The sequence below is a fragment of the Phaseolus vulgaris genome, chromosome 2 (genome assembly GCF_000499845.2).
Source record: "Phaseolus vulgaris cultivar G19833 chromosome 2, P. vulgaris v2.0, whole genome shotgun sequence".
NCBI classification, from domain to species: Eukaryota; Viridiplantae; Streptophyta; class Magnoliopsida; order Fabales; family Fabaceae; genus Phaseolus; species Phaseolus vulgaris.
Genome location: NC_023758.2, coordinates 38,642,223 through 38,667,454, shown reverse-complemented (window position 1 = coordinate 38,667,454; position 25,232 = coordinate 38,642,223). Strand labels below are relative to the sequence as shown.

Here is a 25,232-nt window from a genome sequence, read left to right as displayed (position 1 = left end):
ATTAAATTCTATGTTTAGCTAACTTTTAATTACTATCATTTCAAAAATTTCCTTATACTAAATGTTCAAAATATTTTTTATTTAAATATTTTTCTCATTTTACATAATTGCTATTTTTTTTTATCTTCTGCTCATTCATCAACCAGACACTCAATAAATGACAACAATAACAATTATGGGAACTTCTTTACTAATCATAACTATGTTCTGCCTAGGTAACATCAATATATCAATATACCTCCTTATAAATCAAAGATCATGCTATAAATCAGTTAGCATAAAAGATCATGCTATAAATCAGTTAGCAACACTAATATTTTATTAATTCGGTCCATCACAACAAGGATCAATGACTAAACACTATAGATAAACTCTTTACAAAAGTTTAAGGTACGGTTCTATCAACTTTTACAATATACACTTACTTGAGCTCAAAGTACCTCGTTGAGGTTCATCCCGATCAAGCACCGATAACAAAAGGAGGAGACTTGAAGGAAAGAATAAGAAGGTACCGGCACATCAGCAATTATAGAGACAAATCTAAATACTATCCAGGTTCCTCTTTGTTCATACGGGTACAATTTCCTTAAAACACACACTTCATGACTCTAATAAATAAGAATTAAACTTCATTTCATTTTATATAAACATTCAATTAGATATTCAACTAATATCTTAAAATGATATTAATAGATAAACAAGTATGAGACAAGTTTGCGATGAAAATATTAAAGTTAATTTTTTTAGTTGCAATAACTAATTTATTTAGAAGTTTATTTAGAGTAATTTTTAAGGTTTAATTAAATATTTTGTTTTTTAACTTTTTTTTTTTTACAAAATCTGTCAGTTCATTACATATTGTACACATATAATTTAAAAATCTTAAGTTTAATTTTAATTTTGATCTCTATGTTTAGAAAATGTTTAACAAGTAAAAATATTAAAGAAGATAATTGAGTAAATATTTAGAATGAGAAAAACAAGAATTATAATATAAAATATATACAATATATATGTGTGTTCATATCAAAATATATATATAATATTAAATTTGATGAGTTATGAGAAAAAATTATTATTTTTTTTTTTTATAAAAGTTTTCATGTTAGGCATCACAATGCAATTTGAATCTCAGTTAGACCTAATACCTCAAGTAACAACAATCATCTGTCATTGCATGAAAAAAGTATTATTAAAAAAATAAAAAAATAAAATAAAATACCAAAATATGGGGGACTAGATCAAAACTCATATGTTAACAAAAATGATACATATGTAGACGATATCTTTTCATAAAGAATTCTAGGAACAGACTAGATGGAAGTCTATTATACCAATGAAATGATTCTCTATGAATAAATCCTAAATTAGTCAACTTATCAGCACACGCATTCCCTTCACGAAAAAGAGGAGTAACCCTAAACCTGATTTTCCCACAGTAATTAAGACAAGTATTCTATCGATTACGAAGTATCCACGGAACATTAGTTCTAGCAGTAAACACAACACAAATCAAAGTTGAATCACATTCAAGCCAGACATTAGTAAGCCCTATCTTTTGAGTTTTCTCCATAGCATGTATAACTCCATAAAACTCAGCAACCATAGCAGTCTAAACTTCAAGAAACACAGAGAAAGCACCACTAAACTCCCTCATACTCCCATGGAAAATACCTCCACAAGTAGCAAGAATAGGATACCCCCTAGCAGCCCATCAATGTTAATTTTAACTCAGCCTGGTGAAGAAAACTCCCATATAACAGGAAGAGGACGAAGAACTTTACCACTATGAGTATTAATACCAAAAAAAATTAATCACATTGAAATCCAACATATCATTCTTCACTGAAGCTTTAGACGAATTTCTCACTAGACAAATTAAATCTTTAATTACCGAAATAGCCCTAGAAACCTCAATTTTATCCTGAAATCTAGCATAATTCCTCATACGTCATATCATCCAAATAGAAGAATTTATTACAACAAGCTTAATCAATTTAACTAAGGGACTACCATCACTCTTAATAAAAGAACGAAGATCATCCTCAGTAGAGAAATGAAAAGTAAGAAAAATTTGTCGAACACAACTCCAAATATGCAAAACATTAGAACATTCAAAAAACAATGTTGAATAGATTCCTCATGCTTTTCACAAAGCGTACACATAAAACATATATGCAAACCTTTATTTTGAATATGTTGATCTGTAGAAAATCGCCCATGAAAAATTTTCAGAGTACTAAACTTTTGGAAAGCGAAATAGATGAAGACAAAATCAATTTACCCCAACCACAGGGAACTTCTGGTTCCAAGAAAAAAAGTCCTAGCCAATTTAAGAGTGAAACAACGAGACTCATATAGAATCCAATTAGAAATATCTTGTTCCTCCCTAACCATGACATGATTAAAAAAAATTAGGCAACTACTGTAAAGATAAGGGAATATTCCAATCACAACCTATCCAAAATTGAGAGATTGTATCCGGAATGCTAGCATCATCAGATAACCCTACAATATTTGCTAAAGAAGTAGTAGAACACCATTTATCATTCTAGAAATTAATAAAAGAATTTGTACCAACAGTCCAAGAAGTATAATCAAGTATAGTAAAATAAAACTGCTTAATTTCAGGCCAAAGAGATGAGGATCTATAAACCATTCTAAACTCATATTTTGATTTAAGAACCCTGGCTTTCAAAAACAAAGACTAAGGTTTGTTGCTTTAAGCAAAGTTTCAAGCAAGCTTAAAAAGATATGCATTATTTTCATGACGAAGATTAATGATCTTCAAACCTCCATTCTTAAGAGGAGAACAAATCTTATCCCAATTCACGATGACTATGCCTTTTCTCAGAATATCACCAGTCCAAATAAATTTTCGACATCACTGCTCAACTTGGTTAAGAAGTGAAATAGGCCATTTATACATATTAAAGTTATAAGCTAGAAATCCAGTAATCACTGTATTGACCAACTGAATCTGACCCACTATGCTAAGAGATCTACCTTTCCAAGATGATAGCTTCAATTTGACTTTATCAGCCAAAGGTTGAAGAAATCGACACTTTAGAGAATCAACAAAGATAGGCACTCCTAAATAATTGAAAGGCAAACAACCATGACTACAAGAAAGAATACATTGAATTTTGGTGACAAATTTTGCAGAATTATCCATGGTGAAAAAACTAATTTTAGAGTTATTAACATATTGACCAGAAAAATCACGTATGTTTTAAGAAAAATACTCAAAATTCTAAGAGACTTAATATCCCCCTACAAAAAACAAATATGTCATCAGCATATAAAATATGATAAGAAATGAGATAACCTTGCAGACTAGCCATATGTAAAATTTTATTATCATTCACAAGCTTAGAGATACCTCTACTAAGAACTTCTTCTGCAAAACAAAAAAGTAATGGAGACAAAGGATTACATTGTCTGACACCTCTCCTTCAAGGTAAAAACCCACCAAACTGTCATTTATTTTGTTAGAAAGCATAGTTGAACGGAGAATTATAATAATCCAACCGACAAACGAGGGGTGAAAATCAAAGCGTGTCAAAACTAATAATAAGAACTTCCAACTCAGAGTGTTAAAGGCTTTATGAATATCAACTTTGTAAGTCAAATTACCTGCTCTAAACTTTTTAGAAAGCATGTTAATAGCTTCAGAAACAATACCCATGCAATCCTGAATCTCTCTACCCTGCACAAATCCATATTGATTAGGAGAAATGATTCTAGCAGCCACAAGTGCAAGCATATCCGCCATTATCTTAGAAATAATCTTAAATTTGAAATTAGCAATAGGAATTCATCTGTAATATTTAATGGAGTCAGCACCCTGAATCTTAGGAATAAGAGATACCACATTACTGTTCATTCCAGGAGAACCTAGTTTTGTTTAAAAAACAGTTGAACAGCATTGCAAACATCTGTCCCAATAATGTCCCAACAAGAATGATAGAAAACACCACCAAAACCATTAGGACCAAGAGCACTATTAGCATTGAGATTAAAAACAACAGTCTTTATTTCCAAGAAATCAAGACATTTAATCAACATCATATTCTCCTTAGAGGAAACTAGCTCGAGAATATAAGAATCAATAAAATCTTTCATATTACTTGTATCTGGAACATTAGAAATAGACTTAGAATAAAGATTTTTATCAAAGTCCAAAATATGATCCTTAATGAGTTTAGGATCCTCAGTAACCTCATTATCAATATGTAGACGATGAATCCCACTAGAATTATTTTTCCTTTTGACCACAACATGGAAAAAAGTAGTATTTCAATCTTCATCTTTGAACCATAACATCTTAGTCTTTTCTTTCCAAAACAAATATTGACAGTGAAGAGCATGATCAAGCTCCTCCTTAGCAATCTTTTCTTGACAAAGAAGCTCATCAATATCAGACAAACTAGCAGTCTCTAAGTTTTGTTGAATACCAAGGAGGTGACCTTGCTTAAGAAGAACTGCATTGTGAACATTATCAAAAGAATTTGTATTTCAGTCTCGGGGCTCAATTTTCAACCTTTATAACTTATGTTGCAAAATAAACATAGGACAACCAACAACCTTATTAGCCCAAGAATCATGAATAAGCTTTAGGCATGAAGTATCCTGAAGCGACATAGAAAAGAAACGAAAATTGTTGACTTTCCTCAGAGAATTACTAGCAAGACTAGCAAGAATAAAGGAATGATCAAAACAATTTTTAACAAGAACCTGATAAGTACAATAATCATATTCATCCGGACACACTCCATTACATAAAGTCATATTCAGTCTTCTATGAATTCTATGCAACCCTCGCCTTCCATTACACCAAGAATAACAAGATTCAGTAAAAGGCATACAAGAAAGATCATTAGTATTAATTCAATCAAGGAATTCATTACAAGAAACTTGATTAGGAGTCACCCCCTTTATAGTCATCTATCAAGAGAACAACATTAAAATCTCCAAGAATACACCAAGGCCCTATGAAGGAACTAAGATCCCTCCACAAAAACTGTCTAGCCAAGTATGTGTTAGCACAATAAACACCTGCAAAGCTAAAACATTTATCATGCAGAAGACAAGTTACAAAAATAAACTGATCATTGACCAAGAAATTGTGGACAAGACTAGGAACCGGCAAACACCAAAGCTTAGCAGCTTTATTAACAATAGAAGACGTAGCCACCAAATGCATATTATCATATTTGAAAAGGACATCGAAAGCATCAGTGTACAACGTTCAACAAGAAAAACCAGGAGGGGTTTATGTAGATTAAGTAAACTAATCAACATCTCCACATTTTTGTGGTTTCTCAGTCCTCTAACATTCTAGAAAAATGAAGAGACCTTCATTGCGACGTTGTAGTGAGAACTGCTTTGACAATTTTTTTGGATTTACTAGTCTCTTTAGGTGATCTCCATGGTTTTATTTTAGTGCAAACTATTTTCTCCCTAGTATCACTGACATCCCCATCCATCTGATTAGGATCAGCCCAAAATTTTGAAACAACATTTGTAGTTTCCAAACCATCAAGGGAGGAAAAGTGATTTTGCAGGACCAACGATAGTGCTTTAACATCCCCGAAAGATTTAGCCTTCTGAGGGGAGGTATGAGGCGTCAGAGATGGTACAGTCACGATAGCAAAGACCTCCACATGATGACCATCAATTGGAGTATTAATTGATGCTTTAGAATCTGCAGGTGATTTAGCCCTCCAAGGAGAGGTAGGACGCAACAGAGATGGTACAAGCACAAGACCAGAGACCTCCACATGATGATCATCAATAAGAGTCGTAACTGAATGTGGCTCTGAGCCACTAGCTTGCATAGTAGCAGGGGAATTCCTTAGCATCCCCGGTTCTGGGAAATCCGAAGTGAGATGGATGGGAACCTATCATGATCCGAGGCATCCTCGAGAGGAGGCATATCCGCAAAATTATCCTCCCCTCCACCTTTTTTATCAGAAGCAAGGTGACCCAAGAGTGATCCTACATTTGCCCCGCCAGAAGCATCAATTTTCAATTTATCAGTGGGGTCTTCCACGAGCTTCGGTTGCGGATCTTTCTTTCGATACTCTTTACATTGTTTAGGAATCGTGGTCCTCCCCTGTTCCCGTTCATCAAAAGTTATTTTCTGAGAAGGTTTACGTTGAGGTCCAGGAACACGACCCTGATCATGAATCACCTGGCACTGAGCAAGCTCATGTCCAATCATCTTACAATGAGAGCAAAATGGAGGGAGTCATTCATATTCCACACCAGCTACAAAAGCAAATTATGGACGTTCAACCAAAAGGTGATCGGGAAGAGGGGACAACAGATCAATATCCTCTAGCACTCTAGCAAACATCGCCCTTGGTCTCCAATACTTCAAAGGAAAACTTTAGATTCTAACCCAGGCCTGAGTTTTGGTACTTTTCGTGGTAGCTGGAAAAAAGTCTTTTTTCTAGGTAAATAATCTCAAGAAACCAAGAGATAACTTCAAGGAACCCATTCTGAGGCCCATCGCATGTTTTCTAAATAAGCGAACTCAAACTCATATAAACCTTTCCCAAGAGGAATTGTTTTCCACGATCCAAGAGTCTTCCACACCGATTGCAACTCTTTTTAGTTAAATCCAAGTTTATGAGAGGTTTATCCCCTTAAATAGAATAATTCCACCATGAAGATGAGTCTTGCAATCCTCAAGACCAGCCAAATAATTTGCCTCATCAATCCAGACAACAATCATGTCTCCCTTAATACAAAGAGTATATAAATGAGACAAAAGAATGTCACGTGTATTTTCTAAAGCCTGAACAAATGTCACCATCGTGCACTGTACCTGCTGCGATCGCGCACACCAGATTGTCGCGCGTCACTAGCAACGGCCACCGCAAACGCGCGCTCGTGCACAACCCAAACGTCACACATTGCCGTTGTCGCGATCACGCACACCGGGTCGTTGCACGTCACCAGCAATGCAGCACCGTCGCACCACCAAAACCACCGCGGCACCCACTGTCGCACCTCCAAAGGCACTGTCCCACTGCCACCCACCACATCCGCAAGCCAAACAGCTCCTGTAAACCCATTACCGCGTCACCGCACAGGAAACCTGCCCAGGCTATCTCCATTGTCAAGTGACACTAATTCTTCTTTCAGATTATATTATATAAATTAAAAGTTCAAAAAATTGGAATTACAACATCTAAAAATATAACATAGTATTATCATTTATTTATATATGTTAAAATATAGTCATTACAAAAATTTCCAGTAAAGGTTTTTCACCTTAAACTTTGTTTAACTAGAGATAGCAAATTATATATTATACATTAAATACTTTTGAAAGATAGATATTGAATAAGTTTACGTAACACTAAAATGTTATTCATTCCGAATATACATGATTGCCCACATGCAATCAAGGTAATTCTTTGCAGATACTCGACTAAATACTATAAAAAATCTGCTTAAATTTTTCATTGCATAATACATTTATCTAGACCATCAATGAAGCATAAATATTTCATTTTTGTAATGGTTCAGTACTCAATGTTGATATTATATACATACATTGAAGTATAACCTCCTCGATAAATACTTAACCATTTTTCATTAATCTTAGCTCATTTTATAACATAGTCAATTCACACAAAAAAAATAATTAAAATCCTATATATAACATTATAAAAAAATCATATAAATAATATTAAAATAAATTCAGACCTTGTACAACATAACTATTTAAATCATAAGTGTAAATAATAAAAGTTAAGATTTTTTAAGAATCTACTTAGTAAAGTTAAAATTTGTTGAGCAAAAATTTGTTCATTGTATCTCAATTTAATATCAAGTCTGCTAAGTGATCTTCAAAAAAAGATTCTAATTTTTATTTTTAGAAGAATTTCACTTAGCGAAATTTCTCCAGTTGCAAGACTCAATAACTTGATAGGGGAAATGAATGCTCAATATCCACGTGACCTTCATTTCTTGAGACTTTTGTAATACAATTAAAAGCAGTGCGTTTATACTCAAAGTATTTAAAAAAAATGATTAAACTAGTTCTATAAGAAGCTGAAGATGAAGAAAGTGTGGAATGCTTATCTTCCCAAGAAGATTATCATGCATATCCTTATACATATCTATCATAATGAATATTCTTTTTATAGTTGGGATTCCACTTTATAGTGGAACAACATTTCCAAAAAATTATATTTTGTATACTATACTATACATTTGATATTTTTTTAAGACTACTCATAAACAATAGTCATTTTAGGATCTAATGATTTATCATGTGAATTTTCTTTTATCATAGCAATTTCCATGTATTTAAAATAATCATTTATGCTCTTATTTTCTTGTTAAAGTCATTTGAGTTTCAAAATAATATGTCATCGGAAAATACTTAATGAAATGTATAAGAAATCCATCTTAAATAAAATATAAATCCTAAATGTGAAACCTTTTAAATGGTGACAGAAATACAACACTAAAAAGAAGAAGATTAAATACAAAATAAAAAATCTTCTATCTAGATTAAGGTCAAGATCAATATCTTGTTTTTCATACTTGAGTCAAACAAACTCTTCATGTTTGCTTCACTTTACCTATTCATAGTTTTGACCGAAAATTACAATATTATATTAAACTTTAATTAGGTTTGAGTTGTTTACTAAAAAAATAGTTTTTTTTTACTTAATTAAATTACAAATTAGAATAAAAAATAAACTTAGATGACAATTACTACTTGCATGCGAAACTGTAATGAAAATAATTTTTAATCTAAATATGATAATTAAAATAAATTCTAAATAACTTTTATTTATTAAAACTAATAAAAGATATATTTTCATGAATGCACTCAGCGTGATCTTATCTACATCTTCTTTTTAGAACTTCCACCAATACTAGTCTTATTTCTTAACTTAGAAATAACTATCTTCCTCTAAAAAAAGAAATAAATAAATAAAACTAGTATACGTATACTTATATTAAACACACAATTAATTAAATTAAAGTTGAAACATAGATTAAATTAAATTATTAGACTTTTTCACATTTATCAAAGACACGTTAAAACAAATCCTTAAAATTTACAATGTAATTAACATTTCTTATTTCTAAAAGTTAAATTTTTTTATTACAGAAATTTTGCTTATCATTTTTAATTTATTAATTGCCCGTATTTTTATATGTATTATCAAGAACTGTGTTCATGAGTTATCTCTAAACTAGAATAGACAAATTATTTTTTAAGGAACTGTCTGCATCAAAAGGTGCATGTACAGCTTTTCAAGGAAAAAAAATGGAAGCCTATAATAATAAACTTTATAGAGATTATATTGTTTATTTTAGGCCATTAAGAATTTAATAAAACACACCAACTGAATTCAAAGCTTATCATATATATTTTCATCTTTAACTAATGTAAATTAGGGACATCACTAAGATGGATACAAGTGGATTAATTTAAACCATCACTTTTGTTTTCTCTGTTAAGTATTATTGCTTACACCAATTATTAATCAAATGACATACAAATTTAACTGTCTTGTTTTTTTTCTGTGAAGTATTACTTACACAAATTATTAATCAAAGAATGTACAAATAATTTTAAATTAATATAAATTATATGAATATATATATATATATATATATATATATATAACAGTTAGTTTTCAAAAACATAATTCTATTAAAATTTATGAAATAAAACAACACTTACGTCAAAAATAGCACATATATCTCCATGAATATTCCATCAGCAAATATACTAAAATCTTGGAATCACAGAAGGCAAAAGTATAGCACCTATATCTGCATGAATATTCCATCAGCAAATATACTAAAATCTTGGAATCACAGAAGGCAAAAGTGACTCTTCAAGAGTTTGAAGGTCACTGCAAAAACACTGTTTGTTTGTATCTCCTCTCAACGCAGGGTCATGTATATGTGACCAGAGGACGTGAAAGGACATATGACCCTAGCTATATCCCAAACTTTTCTTAGTCACTTTTCAACCAAACAGAATCAATCATAATTTAATCTTAATCATGAATAATGTTACGAGTTTCTAGATGAAAAAAAATATACTTAAAAGGAAAAGTTTATCAAAAATATTAATCAGATTAGTTATTGTTAATGATAAACTAAGTTATGGAGTTCCTCTCATTCGAAACGTGTACTTACTACGTAATCATATTTTCGTGAACGATGCACAGAATAGTGAATAATGGGTAAGCCACTGACTATTGGAAAGGAAGTAAAAAAAGCTAATGAGTTTTTGTTTCTTATACAAAATCTACATTTTATATTCATACTAAACATAAATATTTTACTCCAACATTCACTAAAAAAATACTATAATAACGTCAATGCACCAAAACTAATATTATTAATTTGGTTTTACTAATATTATTAATTTGATTTTGTATCTTAGCTAAATGAGAGGTGTATAGAATGTATATTTGGTTATCATGAAAGAGAGATAGTTTATCTGATTAAGAAGATTTTTTTTTATGTTCTATGCTACTATTTTGGGTATGTAATTATTCTTTATAAACACATTATTATCCTTGTAGAAGAAAGACAGTGCTTGATGTTTTTTTTCAAAATAATATGTTATATTGGATTGGATTTTGTGTGTATAAGATGAAAACATCATTTAAATATTTCAAATAATTCATTTATTTTTAGCTTATAAAAAAAACTATTAACATCAACCAGATTACACAAAAGATTGAGTTTTGAAATTTTTTTAACAAAAAATAATGCTTAGTGTCAACGAAAACTGACACTGATTGCAATCAAACACTAAACTATTAAAGAATTTCAATACAAAATAAAAGATATACACTTGCTTGTTACTATATAGCATCTAATATTGACTGGACCAACTCCTACACTAAATTATTCTATTAAAGTATTACTATTAATTGTTTAGCAATGTGTTTTGTTTTCTCTTTTACATGGGTTGTGCCTATGATTTTGCATCTTGTTTCATTTTCTGTTCAATAATATAGTTTATGTCATGACAAATATTCGTAAATTTTGAAATATCAACTTAATTGAAATGTCAGAAGAATTCATAATGATATTTACATGAATTTAAAAAAAAAAATATGCATATTGATGTATGTGATGAACTCCAACCCATTATTAAATAAAATAATTTGATGTAAGTTAATTCATGCATCAGATGAGTAATTCATTCTTATGAAAATATATTGTGTATAATTTAAATGTAGGAACCAAAAATACACGTATATTTCCCATGAAAAATATATAATAAAAAAAACAAAGAATAACTTGTATATTAATACCTGTATATATCCTAGTTGTTTTAAGAGAGAAATGCAAAAAACATTAAATTAGGTAAACACATTTGTTCCTATTAAATTCTAGTGAAACAAAACTTGGTACAAAGTCCCACCACAATAATCCCTCTATAAAAAAAAGTGTAAATAGAAAGGATATTTGTAAGTATTGAGTTCACGATTCATGGTCTTTGTTAGGACCATGCAATCATGCCATCTCTTTTTCATCATTCAAAGCACTAAACTTTCTGAAAGTAGAATCACTTTCAATCCATAAATTTTTCCAACAACAAATGTAAGTTAATTGTCAATACTGTTAATTCATTTGATAAAATAGAGAGCGAGATTCAGTTAGGTTAAAATAAATTAATCATTTTTTATCAATAATAAAAAAATATATAAATGGAAATACTAGAGTTACTCCAATTCAGGTGTAAAAACTTCTATTTATATAAGTATCAAAATTATATTGTCCTGTTTTTAATCATGCATCATTCTTAGTTCAAACAACATAGAAAATAGAGTGTTTCTTTCTCCAAAAGTATATATATGTTTACATGAAATCCACATTAATCTTTCAAGTTGTTCTCTCAACCCACTCTCATACAATTAATTCGACAGCAAAAAAAAAAAATCATGCTTGTGTTTGCTTTAGAAATATGTAGAAAAATTAATGCACCAATGAGAATAGGAAGAATTTGTTTTAGACAATTTAAAATTTACCTATACTCATGCCTTGATTTGATATACAATAAAGATTTTTACAAACTTCATCAATGTCTCATTAAAAATCACTTTATTCTTATGATTCCAAATTTTCCATATAAGAGAAACTCACATGTTACTTTCCAAGCTATGAGTATCCATAATATCTATTTGTTCAAAATACTATTCAGATCTATCACAATGTACAAATAACCTATAAGACCATGTGTCAATCATATACCATACCTTAAAAATAACTTTGCATATAAAAAAATGACTAACACTCTCATGTACAAGATCACACATAGCACATAAATCTCCACCAATCTAAACCCCTCTAGACATTAAGTTATTGTAAATTGCTATTTTATCACTTAATACATAACCCACGAAAAAATAGGCTAATGGAAAACTTTTATATTTAAAAAGTAGTCAATTAAAATTAGACAGCTGCATATTAGTACTAGTATATTGGAATAGGTTTTCATGGTCAAAAAATAAATAAATAAATAATTAGATTAGATTAAATAAGAATTTTTTTTTATTAAATTTAATTAAACCTAATTCACTCTTAATCAATTTGGATTGTGTTAGATTAATTATATCACAGATTTTGAATTATATTTTTATAAAAATTTAATTTCAAAACATTTATTATTAGATTTTTAGAAATTATATATTATACTATTTAATACTTTAAAATAGAATAATTTAATATTTCAAAAATACACTAATAATGAGGTAAATTGAATAACAATTATATTATTATTATTATTATTTAATAATTTTGATAAAAAATAATTTTTGAGTATTGAGTTCACAAAACCGTTATCCAAATTATAAAATATGAGACTGGATTCAATCGAAATTTAACTTGATTAGAAAAAATTAACTTAATTTATTTGAGTGGGATTAAATTTAGAGTTATATTATTCAATGATGATCAGAAAGACTTTTTAATACTAATATTCTATGCTAAACAGCTAAATTTCGTATAACACTTTTTTTTTATCGAAAGGAAATATATTAATGAAAAATATTATAAATATTAATATATATATATATAGGTCAACTAGAGGACACAAAAAATAAACTAAACTATCCACTTTAATAATTTTAACATTATAATTTTTTTGTTAAACTTGTTTAAGTCTGTGTAACCTTACAAGACCTACAAAGTTAAGAGAAAAAACTAAACTAGTGTTGGGTAAGTCAAATTGTGTTACTGGATTAATAATCCATTTTCGAAAAATCCATGGCCACAAATAACTTATCTAACTTCTTGGTGTTAATTCATTCAAAACAAGTATCCAATAGTCGTCAATATGAGTGGGTTAAAAACGAGTTCTTAAAAAATAAAAGCTTTTCCATCTTGAAATGTAAAAGTAATTATATATCTCCTTAGTTTCCTAAAAAAAATTCTATTATATGAGGCAAGTGTTAAATAAAAAATTCATATCTTAAAAATATAAAATATAGTTCATATTTATTATGCACACAAAAATTACATGACGTAGAAAAGTTTAAAATAATGCATGATTAAAAGTTAAACCAACATCCACTACCTTATACATGGATGTCCTGTTTTCAAGTTTGTCTTTTCTCCATGTAAAGATTTGCACCTAGAGTTTAACTGTTGAGTTTTGCGAATATTCTTATGAATATTAGAATATGATATAGTATATAAACTGATTATACTATATTTGCAACATGTAAAGGAATTAAGATAATATACATTTATGATCTCAAAAAATAGATAATTAATATACACCTTTACTTGTATGTTTATTTATTTAATTATTATTATTTCACGAATTTTACTTTTTATATTTGTTTTTTGTGCAATTTACTATTAATTTTTTATTAAATTTACAAATTTTATTATTCTAGCACAATGACGTGTCAAGGAAAAATTAAAAAAATAAAATATATTTTTAGTTCATCAAATATATTTTCATTTTTAATTTCCAAACTAAATTTAGGCTAAAAATAGTTAAAGCCTTTATTTTAAAATTAACATTTTTACACTAATAAAGTTTCATTTAAATTTTAACTTTACACTTTTTATATTTTAATTTCTACACGAGTGGTTAGATTGAAGATGGTTAACATTTTTATTTTAAATATTAACATATAAATAAATATGTTTTAAGACATAAGATAAAATATAGTTTAAAGTTGTTTTAGTATTGGACAATAAATAGTATAAATAAGAGAAAATTGTTTCATCTCTAATATTCATCAATTCACATGTAAAGTTAAAGATAAATAGTATATTGTCGGAAGCCTTGAAAATGAAGAGGAAGAGTTTCAATAAATTTAAAATGGGAAGGAACTTCTAGCACCACTGTGTCACAATCATCTATATATGTAGGTATATAATTCATACATCTACCTACTTAACATCAACCATCATTCAATGTTCTCTGTAAAAGACTTTGGTCCCCTATGTTATATGAGCATGTCCTTTATGATTACCTTTTATGTTCATTTTTCATATTTCATGTTGTTCAAGTTTGTGGAAGACTCATTGGTTGTATGTTTTGAGTAAGTTCCTTCATTTCAATTTTACTTAAAAATCATAAACATTTTTTAAGATCTCATTCCTAATTCACTTATGAAATTATTCACTTTGACCCAAAATTAAAGAATTTGATTTAACTTAAAAAGTTGGCACATCAAAGTGCAAACTCACTCTTTGCGTAGTCTAATAAATACTTTTATGTTTATCTCAAAGAACTTTCTCTCATGCTGCATTAAGAACTTGATTTTGAGTTGTTAACAAAGCATGACAAAACATGTTGTGTTGATTTAATGATGTGTGCAACTCTTGCTGATGATTGTTATCTTCATTGTTCATTTTCTTAACATGATCAAACTGTAAAGCATGAATCAATCTTTAAGACAATCTTTAGCATATTTGCTTTGAAAAGCCTAGTTTTCTATCTTTTTCAAACATAATAAAAGATTGTTAGTAAATACAAAATATGAATTTTTTTTACAAACCTTTATAACTCTGAATCTTTTAACCTTTTAAATCTAGGAAAGATAATGTGGTGAGACAAGTGAGTTTAACTATACTTGTTCTCATCCTCTTGAAAAACAAATTGTACTCGTTTTTTTCTCTAATACTTTATTAATATGAAATTCGTGTTTCATTCTCATGCTCATGCTCATACTTGTCTAAATATTAATTAATTATTTTTTTAAAAAAATGACATCCAATGAAACATGATAATCTCAAGAATTTAATGTCAAAAGAAGATTTTGTTTCTTTTTTTCAATGTCAAATAAAAATGAATAAATTATATTTATATAAATATCAAATTTCTAAAATAACAATTTCATCAATATAAAGTAAATTATAAAAGAAATTACGAGATGAGTATGAATATACTCATTTCTATATTAAAAATGATTTAAAAAGTTGAATATTATACATATTCATTCTCATAATTGATTATTTTGAATATTTTTCGTTAAAATAAGTTAAGATGAAGATAATGACAAAAAAGATGATTATGAGAAGTGAAACCGGAAACATAGACCATAAACATAATTTGAATTACAACTCTCATTTTCTTCCTTTATTATATGTTTTTTTTTTCAAATTAAATTGTGATAGATAACTAAAAAAATATTATTACGTTGACTATCAATTTTTATTTACCTTTACAAATTTAATCATATTTTAAATGAATATTCAGATTAAATAACATGTTTAGTTAACATGTAACACTACAAGAAAATAATGAAATATAAACCATTTTTTTTAAAAAAAATAATTAGTTGCTATAGTGACTAAATTAGAGACTAAAAAAATTTGGTTTCTAAATTAGTTTCTATTATTGTTAAATGATTTTTAAATTGATATATAATTAGTAACCAAGGTTTTTCTACCTAATTTAGAATCTAAATAAATAGTAGTTAAAACCTTGGTAGTTAATTAGATACCAATTTATAAACTATTTAACAATAATAGAAACTAATTTAGAAACCAATTTTTTTAGTATATAAAATAATATCTAATTTAGTCAATATAATAACTAATTAATTTTTTTTCTAAAAATTAGTTTATGTAAAATGTTAATATTTAATAAATCATAATAATATTTAAGTTTGTACTTTTTTTTAACAAGAAACACAAATAAAAACTTAAAATTTAGAGATAATAAAACTAAAATTTAACATAATAGTAAAGAATAAAAACATGCATAAATTTTAGTATTTTTTTATTAAAAAAAGTAAAATTAATTGAAACTATTTACAGATGTCCAATTCTTAAATAATAACTAAATCCAACAGTAACATTACATAAATTTTTAGAATAAAATAATATTTTATCAATAATAAACATGATATATATATATAAAAATGTATTTGAATGATACATTATTATTTATTGATTAATGTTTATTAGACACCATGCTCCATCTTATAATCTAATAAATATTATTATTTTAATTATTTTTAAAAATTTATAATTTTATTAATTTAAGAAAAATCCAATTTTTTATATTTTGTATGTATTTCCATAAAAAAAATCTTTTTTTTATTATAAATATTAATATTTATTATGATAGTAAGATAGAATTTAGGATATAAGATTTAAGATTTAAGATAGAACATGTCAAAAATATCAAAACTTTTATTTATAATATAAGGACAATTGAATTAAAATTTTGATATATTTTAGTCATATACTTAGAACTAGTAGTTACATGTCAAGTCATATGATTGCAATATTTCGTTTAATTTTGTTTATAATAGAATGAACTAAAAACAATTATATACAAACATTAAGAACTTAAAATTGATAAAAAAATATTTGTGAAAAACTAAAACTCGTAAAAGAATGATTGAGAAACTGAAATGAATAAACAAATATTGTGAGATTAAAAGTGAACTTTTTTAAACTGATAAAGCATAATTTATTTAATATTTTACACTCAGCTCGTCAAATTTATCCAAAAATTTATAAAGTAAAGATGTATTTTATCCTAAAAGTAAAAAATAAGAATAAAACCACATTGCTTTTACAAATTAATAATAGAAAAATATACGGTGACTTTTTTTTACATGTTATACCATTCTATAAAATTTGTAAAATTTGAAAATTTATGATGAAATGTGTAAAAAGTGTCCAAGATGGTAAAGTTACCAAATAATAATGGTTGAGTGGTAAAATGAGTAAATAAAATTTGCTAACTAATGTCCTAAAAATCCCAATTTAAAAAAATATCTGTATTATAAATTACGAAAAACACATCAAAATTCATAAAATGAGAAAAAAAAACACTTTTAATTGTATTTACTTAAAAAAAATAGGTTTCATTAAATATAATTAAACAAGATTTTGAATAAAGAGTAGTAAAATTAAAGAACATTTTATATTGTAAAAAACAAATTATCAACCACAAGATTTGCGATGCTGTCATGGTTTTTGGACGCATTAGAACTCAACTGCCATTCCCATCAATTGTTCGTCTCAACTTTTCTTTATAAGGTTTACGCAGGATAAACTTAGAATATTCCATAAATACATTTAATTACTACAATATAAATATAAATTTTACGTAGTTTAATTTTTTTTAAAATATTTTTAATACATTATTATAATTTATACAAATATAAATATTTATAATATAAGTTTTAAAACAATATTTTAAATTTTTTTAAGTTCTATCAGAAACTAACACCTAATTCAAAGATTACTAGCGAATCGAAGAAAAAATTAGGGTAAGTTCAATACAATCCATGCAACATGAACTTTTTCATCAGCTTCTCACCATCACTTGATGTCGTAGTTTATTTGACTTAGATAATCAGTTAAGCTCGGAGATATCTGTTACCACATAAACATCAATACTTAATACATCAACAAATATCAGTTCATATATTATCCCATTATCCCAAATGTATGAATTCAATTTCATATCATTTTCATTATACAATATCATTAAAAACGCAATTCACAACATTTCAAATCCTATTTAACATAAAAAAAAACAACACTTAAAAATACTAAACCATCTAATATTTTTACCAGTTTAAACAATATAATAAACAAACAACATTACTGATAAAATGAATATTGGGACCACGTCCCCTCTACATTTAGATTTTTTAGCCTGTGGTACTATTAAAAAATTAAAGTTAGTTTCTCTTACCTAAAATTCTTTATTTAGATGGAAACTCTACCTCAAACAGGATAATCACTGCAAAATTTAGGAACCTAAAGAAAATTATCCAAACATTACCAAATTTTAGTATGAACCTAATTAAGTTAAGAGAAACATTTTTTTCAACTGGTTTTACTAATATTGATGGCTAAATCATAGAAAAAAAATAAAGAATAAGAGATCTTTAGCTTAAAAATAAATTTATTATATTTGAAAATCTGGGTATAAAAAGAGAAATTTGGGTATATGAAAAGAGAAAATGAAAAGAGAAATGAGAGAAGAGAATGGGAGAGAGAGATAGGGTCTTTTTTTTTTCTTCTTTCGCTTTTTTTACGGTTTATCACAGTATTAAATAAGTTTTAATTACTGATTAATATATAATAATAATAAATAATTTAAATTAAGTATTTTTAAGCCTTTAACGTTTAATTAAAAAAAAGTAAAGCCACCGTCATGTTCACCTTTAAATTCACACAAGTGCACGTGCTTCTTGGTTTTTCATCTCATCTACCGAAACAATGGAGATGGTGGAGCTCTGTGGAGAACATTTTTCCTCTGATTGTTGCTAATACTCGAACAACAAGTCTAACAGAGAGAAAGAGGTGAATGGCGGTGGAGTACGCATGCTGCACGTCGGAGTTCTTCGTTCACATACTCGTGATCGTTCTGCTGGTTCTGTTCGCGGGCCTCATGTCGGGCCTCACTTTGGGCCTCATGTCCCTCAGCCTTGTTGATCTCGAGGTCCTCGCTAAGTCTGGTACTCCTCAAGATCGCAGTCACGCTGGTATGTATCATATTGCAAACTAATTTCTTCATCTCTCTCTCTCTCTCTGTCCCTCTCTCTTCTTTCGTAATTTCAATAATCACGGCACTCGTGTTTCAAGCTGAAACTTGTGCACCGAGTCAGCAAATTTGTTCCAGGAATCGTACAGAAGGAAATTTGCATCTGATTTTGTTTGCGGAACTTTCTATTATTGTTTTAACAGTAATAAAAAGACAGAAAAAATTGTTTCCGACTTTCTTGTGCTGAGTTTGTTTACAGTTGAAAATGATCCGTCTAGGTAACTAACTCCCTGTAATGATTCATTTGGTCGCATGAATTACAATTAAAGTAAAGAATTTAAGTGCAGTTGTTGATTAAAATTCCGTTCTTGAGACATTTGGGAGCGTGGTTTTAAAAACTTGTCGTGGTTTCCTTCGTGCGGTTCTTGATTCTGTAGAAACTACAAATGATACCATTACTGTCGCTTTCCGGTTGAGGAAATTGTAAAATTGCAGCTGAAATCACGGTGTCTTTCTTAAAACCTAATTTGGGAGTTTTTGAGTAAGGTCTGATAAGATAAATTTCTTTACAAGGAATTTCAGCAGAAAAAAAATATGAAAAGTGAGATGAGTAAATTAAAGTTTGTTCATAAGAATCTCTTTGTATAATTTCTCTGCATTTTTATTTTTGATTTAACTTACATATAAATTAATTTTAATTTGGAAGAATTTATTTTCTTCTTTAAATCCTGAAGACCTTGTGAAAAAAGTTGTGTAAATATATCCTAACAATAAAATCATAAGGCATGTTATCTAGATTTCAAGGATAAAGAAAATGGTTAGCTGAATGTTTCCATTAATGAAGGGACTTTTGGCATGGTAGAAACGGGAAGAACGTGATTGCTTGATTTTTTTCTGTTCTGTAAAGTATGCAGTTAGTTAATGATTCTCTACTTTTTTGAATTGGCGTTTTGTTTCTGTAATTACAGCGAAGATATTACCAGTTGTCAAAAACCAACATTTATTGCTTTGTACACTGCTAATTTGCAATGCTGCAGCCATGGAGGTACAACCGCAGTCATATACTGGTCTCTAATTTGTCACAAGGATTTCATATTATAAATTGTTGTTCTTTTTTTTCAGACACTTCCTATTTTTCTCGACGGTCTTGTTACTGCGTGGGGTGCTATCCTTATTTCGGTGACATTAATTCTTTTGTTCGGTGAGGTAAGAACGTTCTGTAACTGTATGTTTTAAAGCAGAATACCTGCATGTATCAGATTAAGTGCCTATTTGTTTAGAGGTTGGAACAATGCAGCAATAAATAAAAATCTGGTTGCGAAGAATCCGATTTGCTTGGTTTTGCATTTTTTTCCATTTGTAGAAGACATATTCGATCCACTAGAATCAAATCTAATTGAAACAGTAGTTTTTCATTCCACTATCAGTATGTAGCGAATATAACTTTAATCTTTATAATACACCAAGACATAATACTATATATATATATATATTAAATTTAATATGTATTTCAGAAAGCTTATTACTAAAAGTGGCTTTGCTTTATCTGTTCATACAAAAACAATACTTTTAAACTCACTTTTCCCAAACACTAATATGTTCTTTCAATTGTAATTCTTTTTTACACTAACTCTTTCAAAATTAATTCTACCAAAACTTATTACAAACATACTCTAAAAGCATCTCTCGTCCTTTTCACTTTGATCTTAGTGGTACAGGTACATTCCTTTTGACATAGTCATAGAGGACTAAGAAGGAGACTTCAGGCTACATTGAATTTAAATGGTAGATTAGGAATTGAAATGATGCTAATAGATCCAATTTGAGTTTCAATTATGCATCAAACACTGAATATGGAAGGGAGAAATTTGACTTAAATCCTGATTTATCTATAAGTAAATTAATTTCAATCATTAGTATTTGTTAAGTTTGCTCATTTACCGATAACCTTAGTAGGGTCCTCTGTATGGTGGTTCTAACCCATTGGATTGATGCATGTGTGGTAGATATTTATTTGTCTACTATTTGATATGAATATATTAACTTTCAATCTGTGTAAGTGCTCTGATGTATGTCTACTCGTGTGAAGATTATACCCCAATCAGTTTGTTCTCGGTATGGTTTGGCTATTGGTGCATCAGTGGCTCCCTTTGTCCGGGTGCTTGTATGTGTGTGCTTTCCGGTTGCCTTTCCAATTAGTAAGGTGACAAAATTTGAAGATTTTTTATTTCTTCTATTTTGAGTAAACATGCAGCAAATTTAATTTGTTTTGTCCTTATTTCCATTTCCTTATTGGGTTTTTTTGCATGTATATGGTTTTCCAGTTGTTGGACTTTTTGCTAGGCCATCGACATGAGGCCTTATTCCGTAGAGCTGAGTTGAAGACACTTGTAAATTTGCATGGTAATGAGGTCTGTATCAGAGCAATGAGAGGTCTCTTTAATGTTCTTGTTTTAATTTGCTCTGCCGAATCTGAGTTATGTGTTTCATAAGTATATTTCTCTTTTCTAGCGTTTCTTTTTCAATCAAAATATGTAATTTGTGTGAACTGTCACCAAGGGCTATCTTATCTACTTTTCTGGTTATTTGGAATCCCACGGTTTAACATTCATGCTTTTTGTGTGTTTGTTGATATTGTTCAATTGTATTAGGCTGGAAAAGGTGGGGAACTGACACATGATGAAACAACTATCATTGCTGGGGCACTTGAACTCAGCGAGAAGACAGCCAGTGATGCTATGACTCCTATAGCTGATACATTTGCTGTTGATATTAATTCAAAGCTTGATAGGTAAGGTGTATTCTACATTTTATGAACTAAAGGTAGCTTTTGTATTTTGTCCAAATTTTATTCAAATAATTAAATGCCTATTATTAAATAGGGAACTGATGAATGAAATATTGGAGAAAGGGCATAGCAGAGTCCCAGTCTTCTATGAGCAGTCTACAAACATTATAGGACTTATACTGGTAAAGTGTTTTATTTTTTCTTCTTTAAACCATAATGTTGAACATCCTTTTTTCATTAGAATTAGATGAAGTGCTTTAAAAACCACATCCAGAGGATTATTACAAAAGTCAATTGTTCTTGACTGTTTGATCAAAGCTATCTTTCTAAAGATCCTCAGGAATCACTTTCTTGAAATTTTACTTTTTGCTATGAACTTGAAGGTCAGCCTCCATGTGAAACACAAAACCATCACTTGGGTATTGAGCATTTACTTGATAAGAACTGAATTATTTTGCAAACAGTTGTAACCTTGGAAATGAGAATGTGACCTATTTTCTTATGTAGTATCCCCAGAGCATCTAATCTGTTTCTATAGTTACATTTGGTTCATCTGATTCATTCTTGGTTCAATTGTCCAAAATGAATGGCAATGACAATGAATGCCAGTTAGGAATGAAAAACATGTTTAGTTTGGGTATTTGAGATGCGCAATAAAATACAATTCTATGATTTCACTTAATATGAAAACAAGCTCAGCACTTAATTTATCTGTCACAAGGTAGTATTCAGAAGGTCATGTGATATTTCGGTTATTCATGAGTTAATGGTGGTTATTCACGAGTTAATGGTGGGTTATTCACGAGTTAATCGTGTAAGCCAACTATCAGTTGTAGTGCTTGCTGCACATTGGTTATGAAACAAGCTTAGTACTTCATTGGGTGGTAAACTATTAGCTTAAATGTTGCATGTTAAATTTGATGTAATGAATGAGAGGATACGTGTCACTTTTTAAGCCTGACTACTTAGCAAAATGCCAGAGATTCATCTGGTGACCATTCTGTAACACAAACATTCAGGGGGATCAAAACATCAGCGATCTGTCACTTTTTGTGTGGTTTACAAGACATTATTAGTTATAACTCAGTTGTGATATTAGTGGTGGGTATCTCCTAAACAGGATTGATATTCATTGAGGTTGATGCTTCCTTCACTGTTAACATGAATTCCAGCTGCTGCGAGATTTTGTTTTCTGTGATTTTGTTTTTTGCTTTTTATGAGTAAACTTTGTATGATGAGATTATGATTCCTTTGCATTATTAATCTTTTTTTCTACTGCTTGCTCACAATCGATGTTTTCTCAATCCTCTATTTTTGTGATTGTATACATATACCACCTTATGTTTTCTGAATGCACGCTGCTTAATTTTAGGTGAAGAATTTATTGACTGTTCATCCAGAAGATGATGCATCCGTGAAGAGTGTAACTATACGCAGGATTCCAAGGTAATCTTATATATGATTTACCAGTTTAATGGACGAAGACACGTTGGTTTTATATTGTGCTTAATTACGTGACCTTACATGTATTGACAGGGTTCCAGAAAGTATGCCACTTTATGACATTTTAAATGAATTCCAGAAGGGCCATAGCCACATGGCAGTTGTTGTGAGACGGTGTGACAAGATGGAGGAACAATCTTCCCAAAATAATGCAGACGGTAAAATCACGCTATAAACAGTTTAAAAATTTGAAACTGAACTTTTCTCTCTTAACAAATGCTGTGTGCCTCACGACTCTAAAATAGACTCGGTGAGAGATGTGAAGGTGGATATCGATGATGAAAAGCCTCCCAAGGAGAAAATTTTGAAACCCAAGTTGCCACTCCATAAGTGGAAAAGCTTCCCAAATACAAACATGTCAAATAGGGCTGGTTCTCGGAGCAGAAAATGGTCAAAAAATATGTACTCGGATATTTTGGAGATAGATGGAAGTCCCCTTCCTAAGCTCCCCGAAGAAGAAGAAGCTGTCGGAATTATTACAATGGAAGATGTTATTGAAGAACTTCTACAGGTATTGAACTACAAATGATCATTCTGAACAATTCTGTTCCCATCCCTCATGAAACATGGTAGATAAAATAAATAACTAATATACTTGTAGAGAGATTTACTGGTGTCAAAATTTGTGTGTAGGAGGAGATCTTTGATGAGACAGATCATCATTTTGAAGACTCGTGACAGTGGCTTCTCCATAAAACCATGTTCATATTCTTGTTTGGATCTTATAGATTTTAACTAGATAATTCGGTTTAGGGTGAGAGCTGCTGTATAGAGAAGTGAGTGGTGATTGGAACGTGTAAGCCATTATCGTGGACGAAATGTTGGGACCAGACAGCTGTTAATACACCGAACCTTTTTTCGACGTGCGTGCGGGTCTTTATCGCAATGAAGCATGCCAGCAAATCATGGTGTGTTTTTGTGTGAATCTATGTTTTCCTTTCTTTTTTGATTAATTGATAGCAACTTGTATGGGTTGCATGCGCATTACGTAAGAGTATTGGCATTTAGGATGCACAGAATTTCATAAAAGATAAATTCTGTAACTATTTTATACTTCAAATAAGGATAACTTGGCTACTTCAGTTGAAAAAAATATTCTCTAGCTATTCGGAAATTAACAATTCAGAATATGTACTTCAAGAACAACCCTGTATTAAAAACATGGTTTGGGTCTAGAAACGTCTTTGATTTTATTTTGGCAATTGCTTCCTGCACCCAATTACAGGGAAAAGACAAAAATATCTTTAAAAAAATGAGTTACATCGGATAAATTTTTTTCGGATAAATTTTTTCCGGAACACAATAATTTTTTGGGATAAATTTTTTTGAAATGTATTATTTTTAATTCTGAATTTTTTTATATGGAATGGGATTTTTGATTTTCTGTTTCTAGATTTTTATATTTGGAACACAATAATTTCTTCTGATCTGTATTATTTTCAATTTTGAAATTTTGGATTTTCATTTCTTGATTCAAAAGCAATTGCCTTTTATTTTTTTTCTAATTTTACCTTACATTGTCCTAGCCCAATTGTTGGCTTTATTATTTTTAAGAAAATATTTAAACTGAATTTACTTATTCTATTTTTAGTTCTTTCTGCTCGATAGTTGTACTTCGGACATTTGATCCTTTTGGACATTCACCATATTAACAGTGAGATTTTTATGGTGCGTTAGATTTTAAATCTTAAAATTTTAAAAACAGTCGGTGACCTAACCTATTCACCAGGGACCACTAAAATACCAGGTTGAATAATAAATATAAGCTTGTAATTAAATTAAACTCTGTGAATGTTCAGAGGGACAGAGAGAAAATACTTTAAAAAATGAAGAATTTTATACATTTTTATTATTTCTATTTAATTTTCTTTCTTTTTTATCACTTCTTTATTTTCTACTTAATTCTACTCTAATAAATTATTTATTTTATATTTAAACAAAACATTATTTAGAAAT

At 29.1% G+C, this 25,232-nt stretch overlaps 1 protein-coding gene across 1 annotated transcript; it reads left to right on the top strand.

Annotated features, from left to right (window-relative positions):
• The first annotated feature begins 18,477 nt into the window (after positions 1-18,477).
• LOC137811931 (DUF21 domain-containing protein At2g14520-like) lies at positions 18,478-24,201 on the top strand. The gene is made up of 11 exons (XM_068613791.1): positions 18,478-18,986; positions 19,954-20,030; positions 20,108-20,191; positions 21,075-21,188; positions 21,310-21,396; positions 21,637-21,776; positions 21,868-21,955; positions 23,146-23,219; positions 23,310-23,434; positions 23,522-23,787; positions 23,910-24,201. Exons 1-11 carry the CDS (start codon positions 18,809-18,811, stop codon positions 23,952-23,954), a joined length of 1,278 nt encoding a protein of 425 aa, XP_068469892.1. The 5' UTR covers positions 18,478-18,808; the 3' UTR covers positions 23,955-24,201.
• The last annotated feature ends 1,031 nt before the right edge of the window (positions 24,202-25,232 follow it).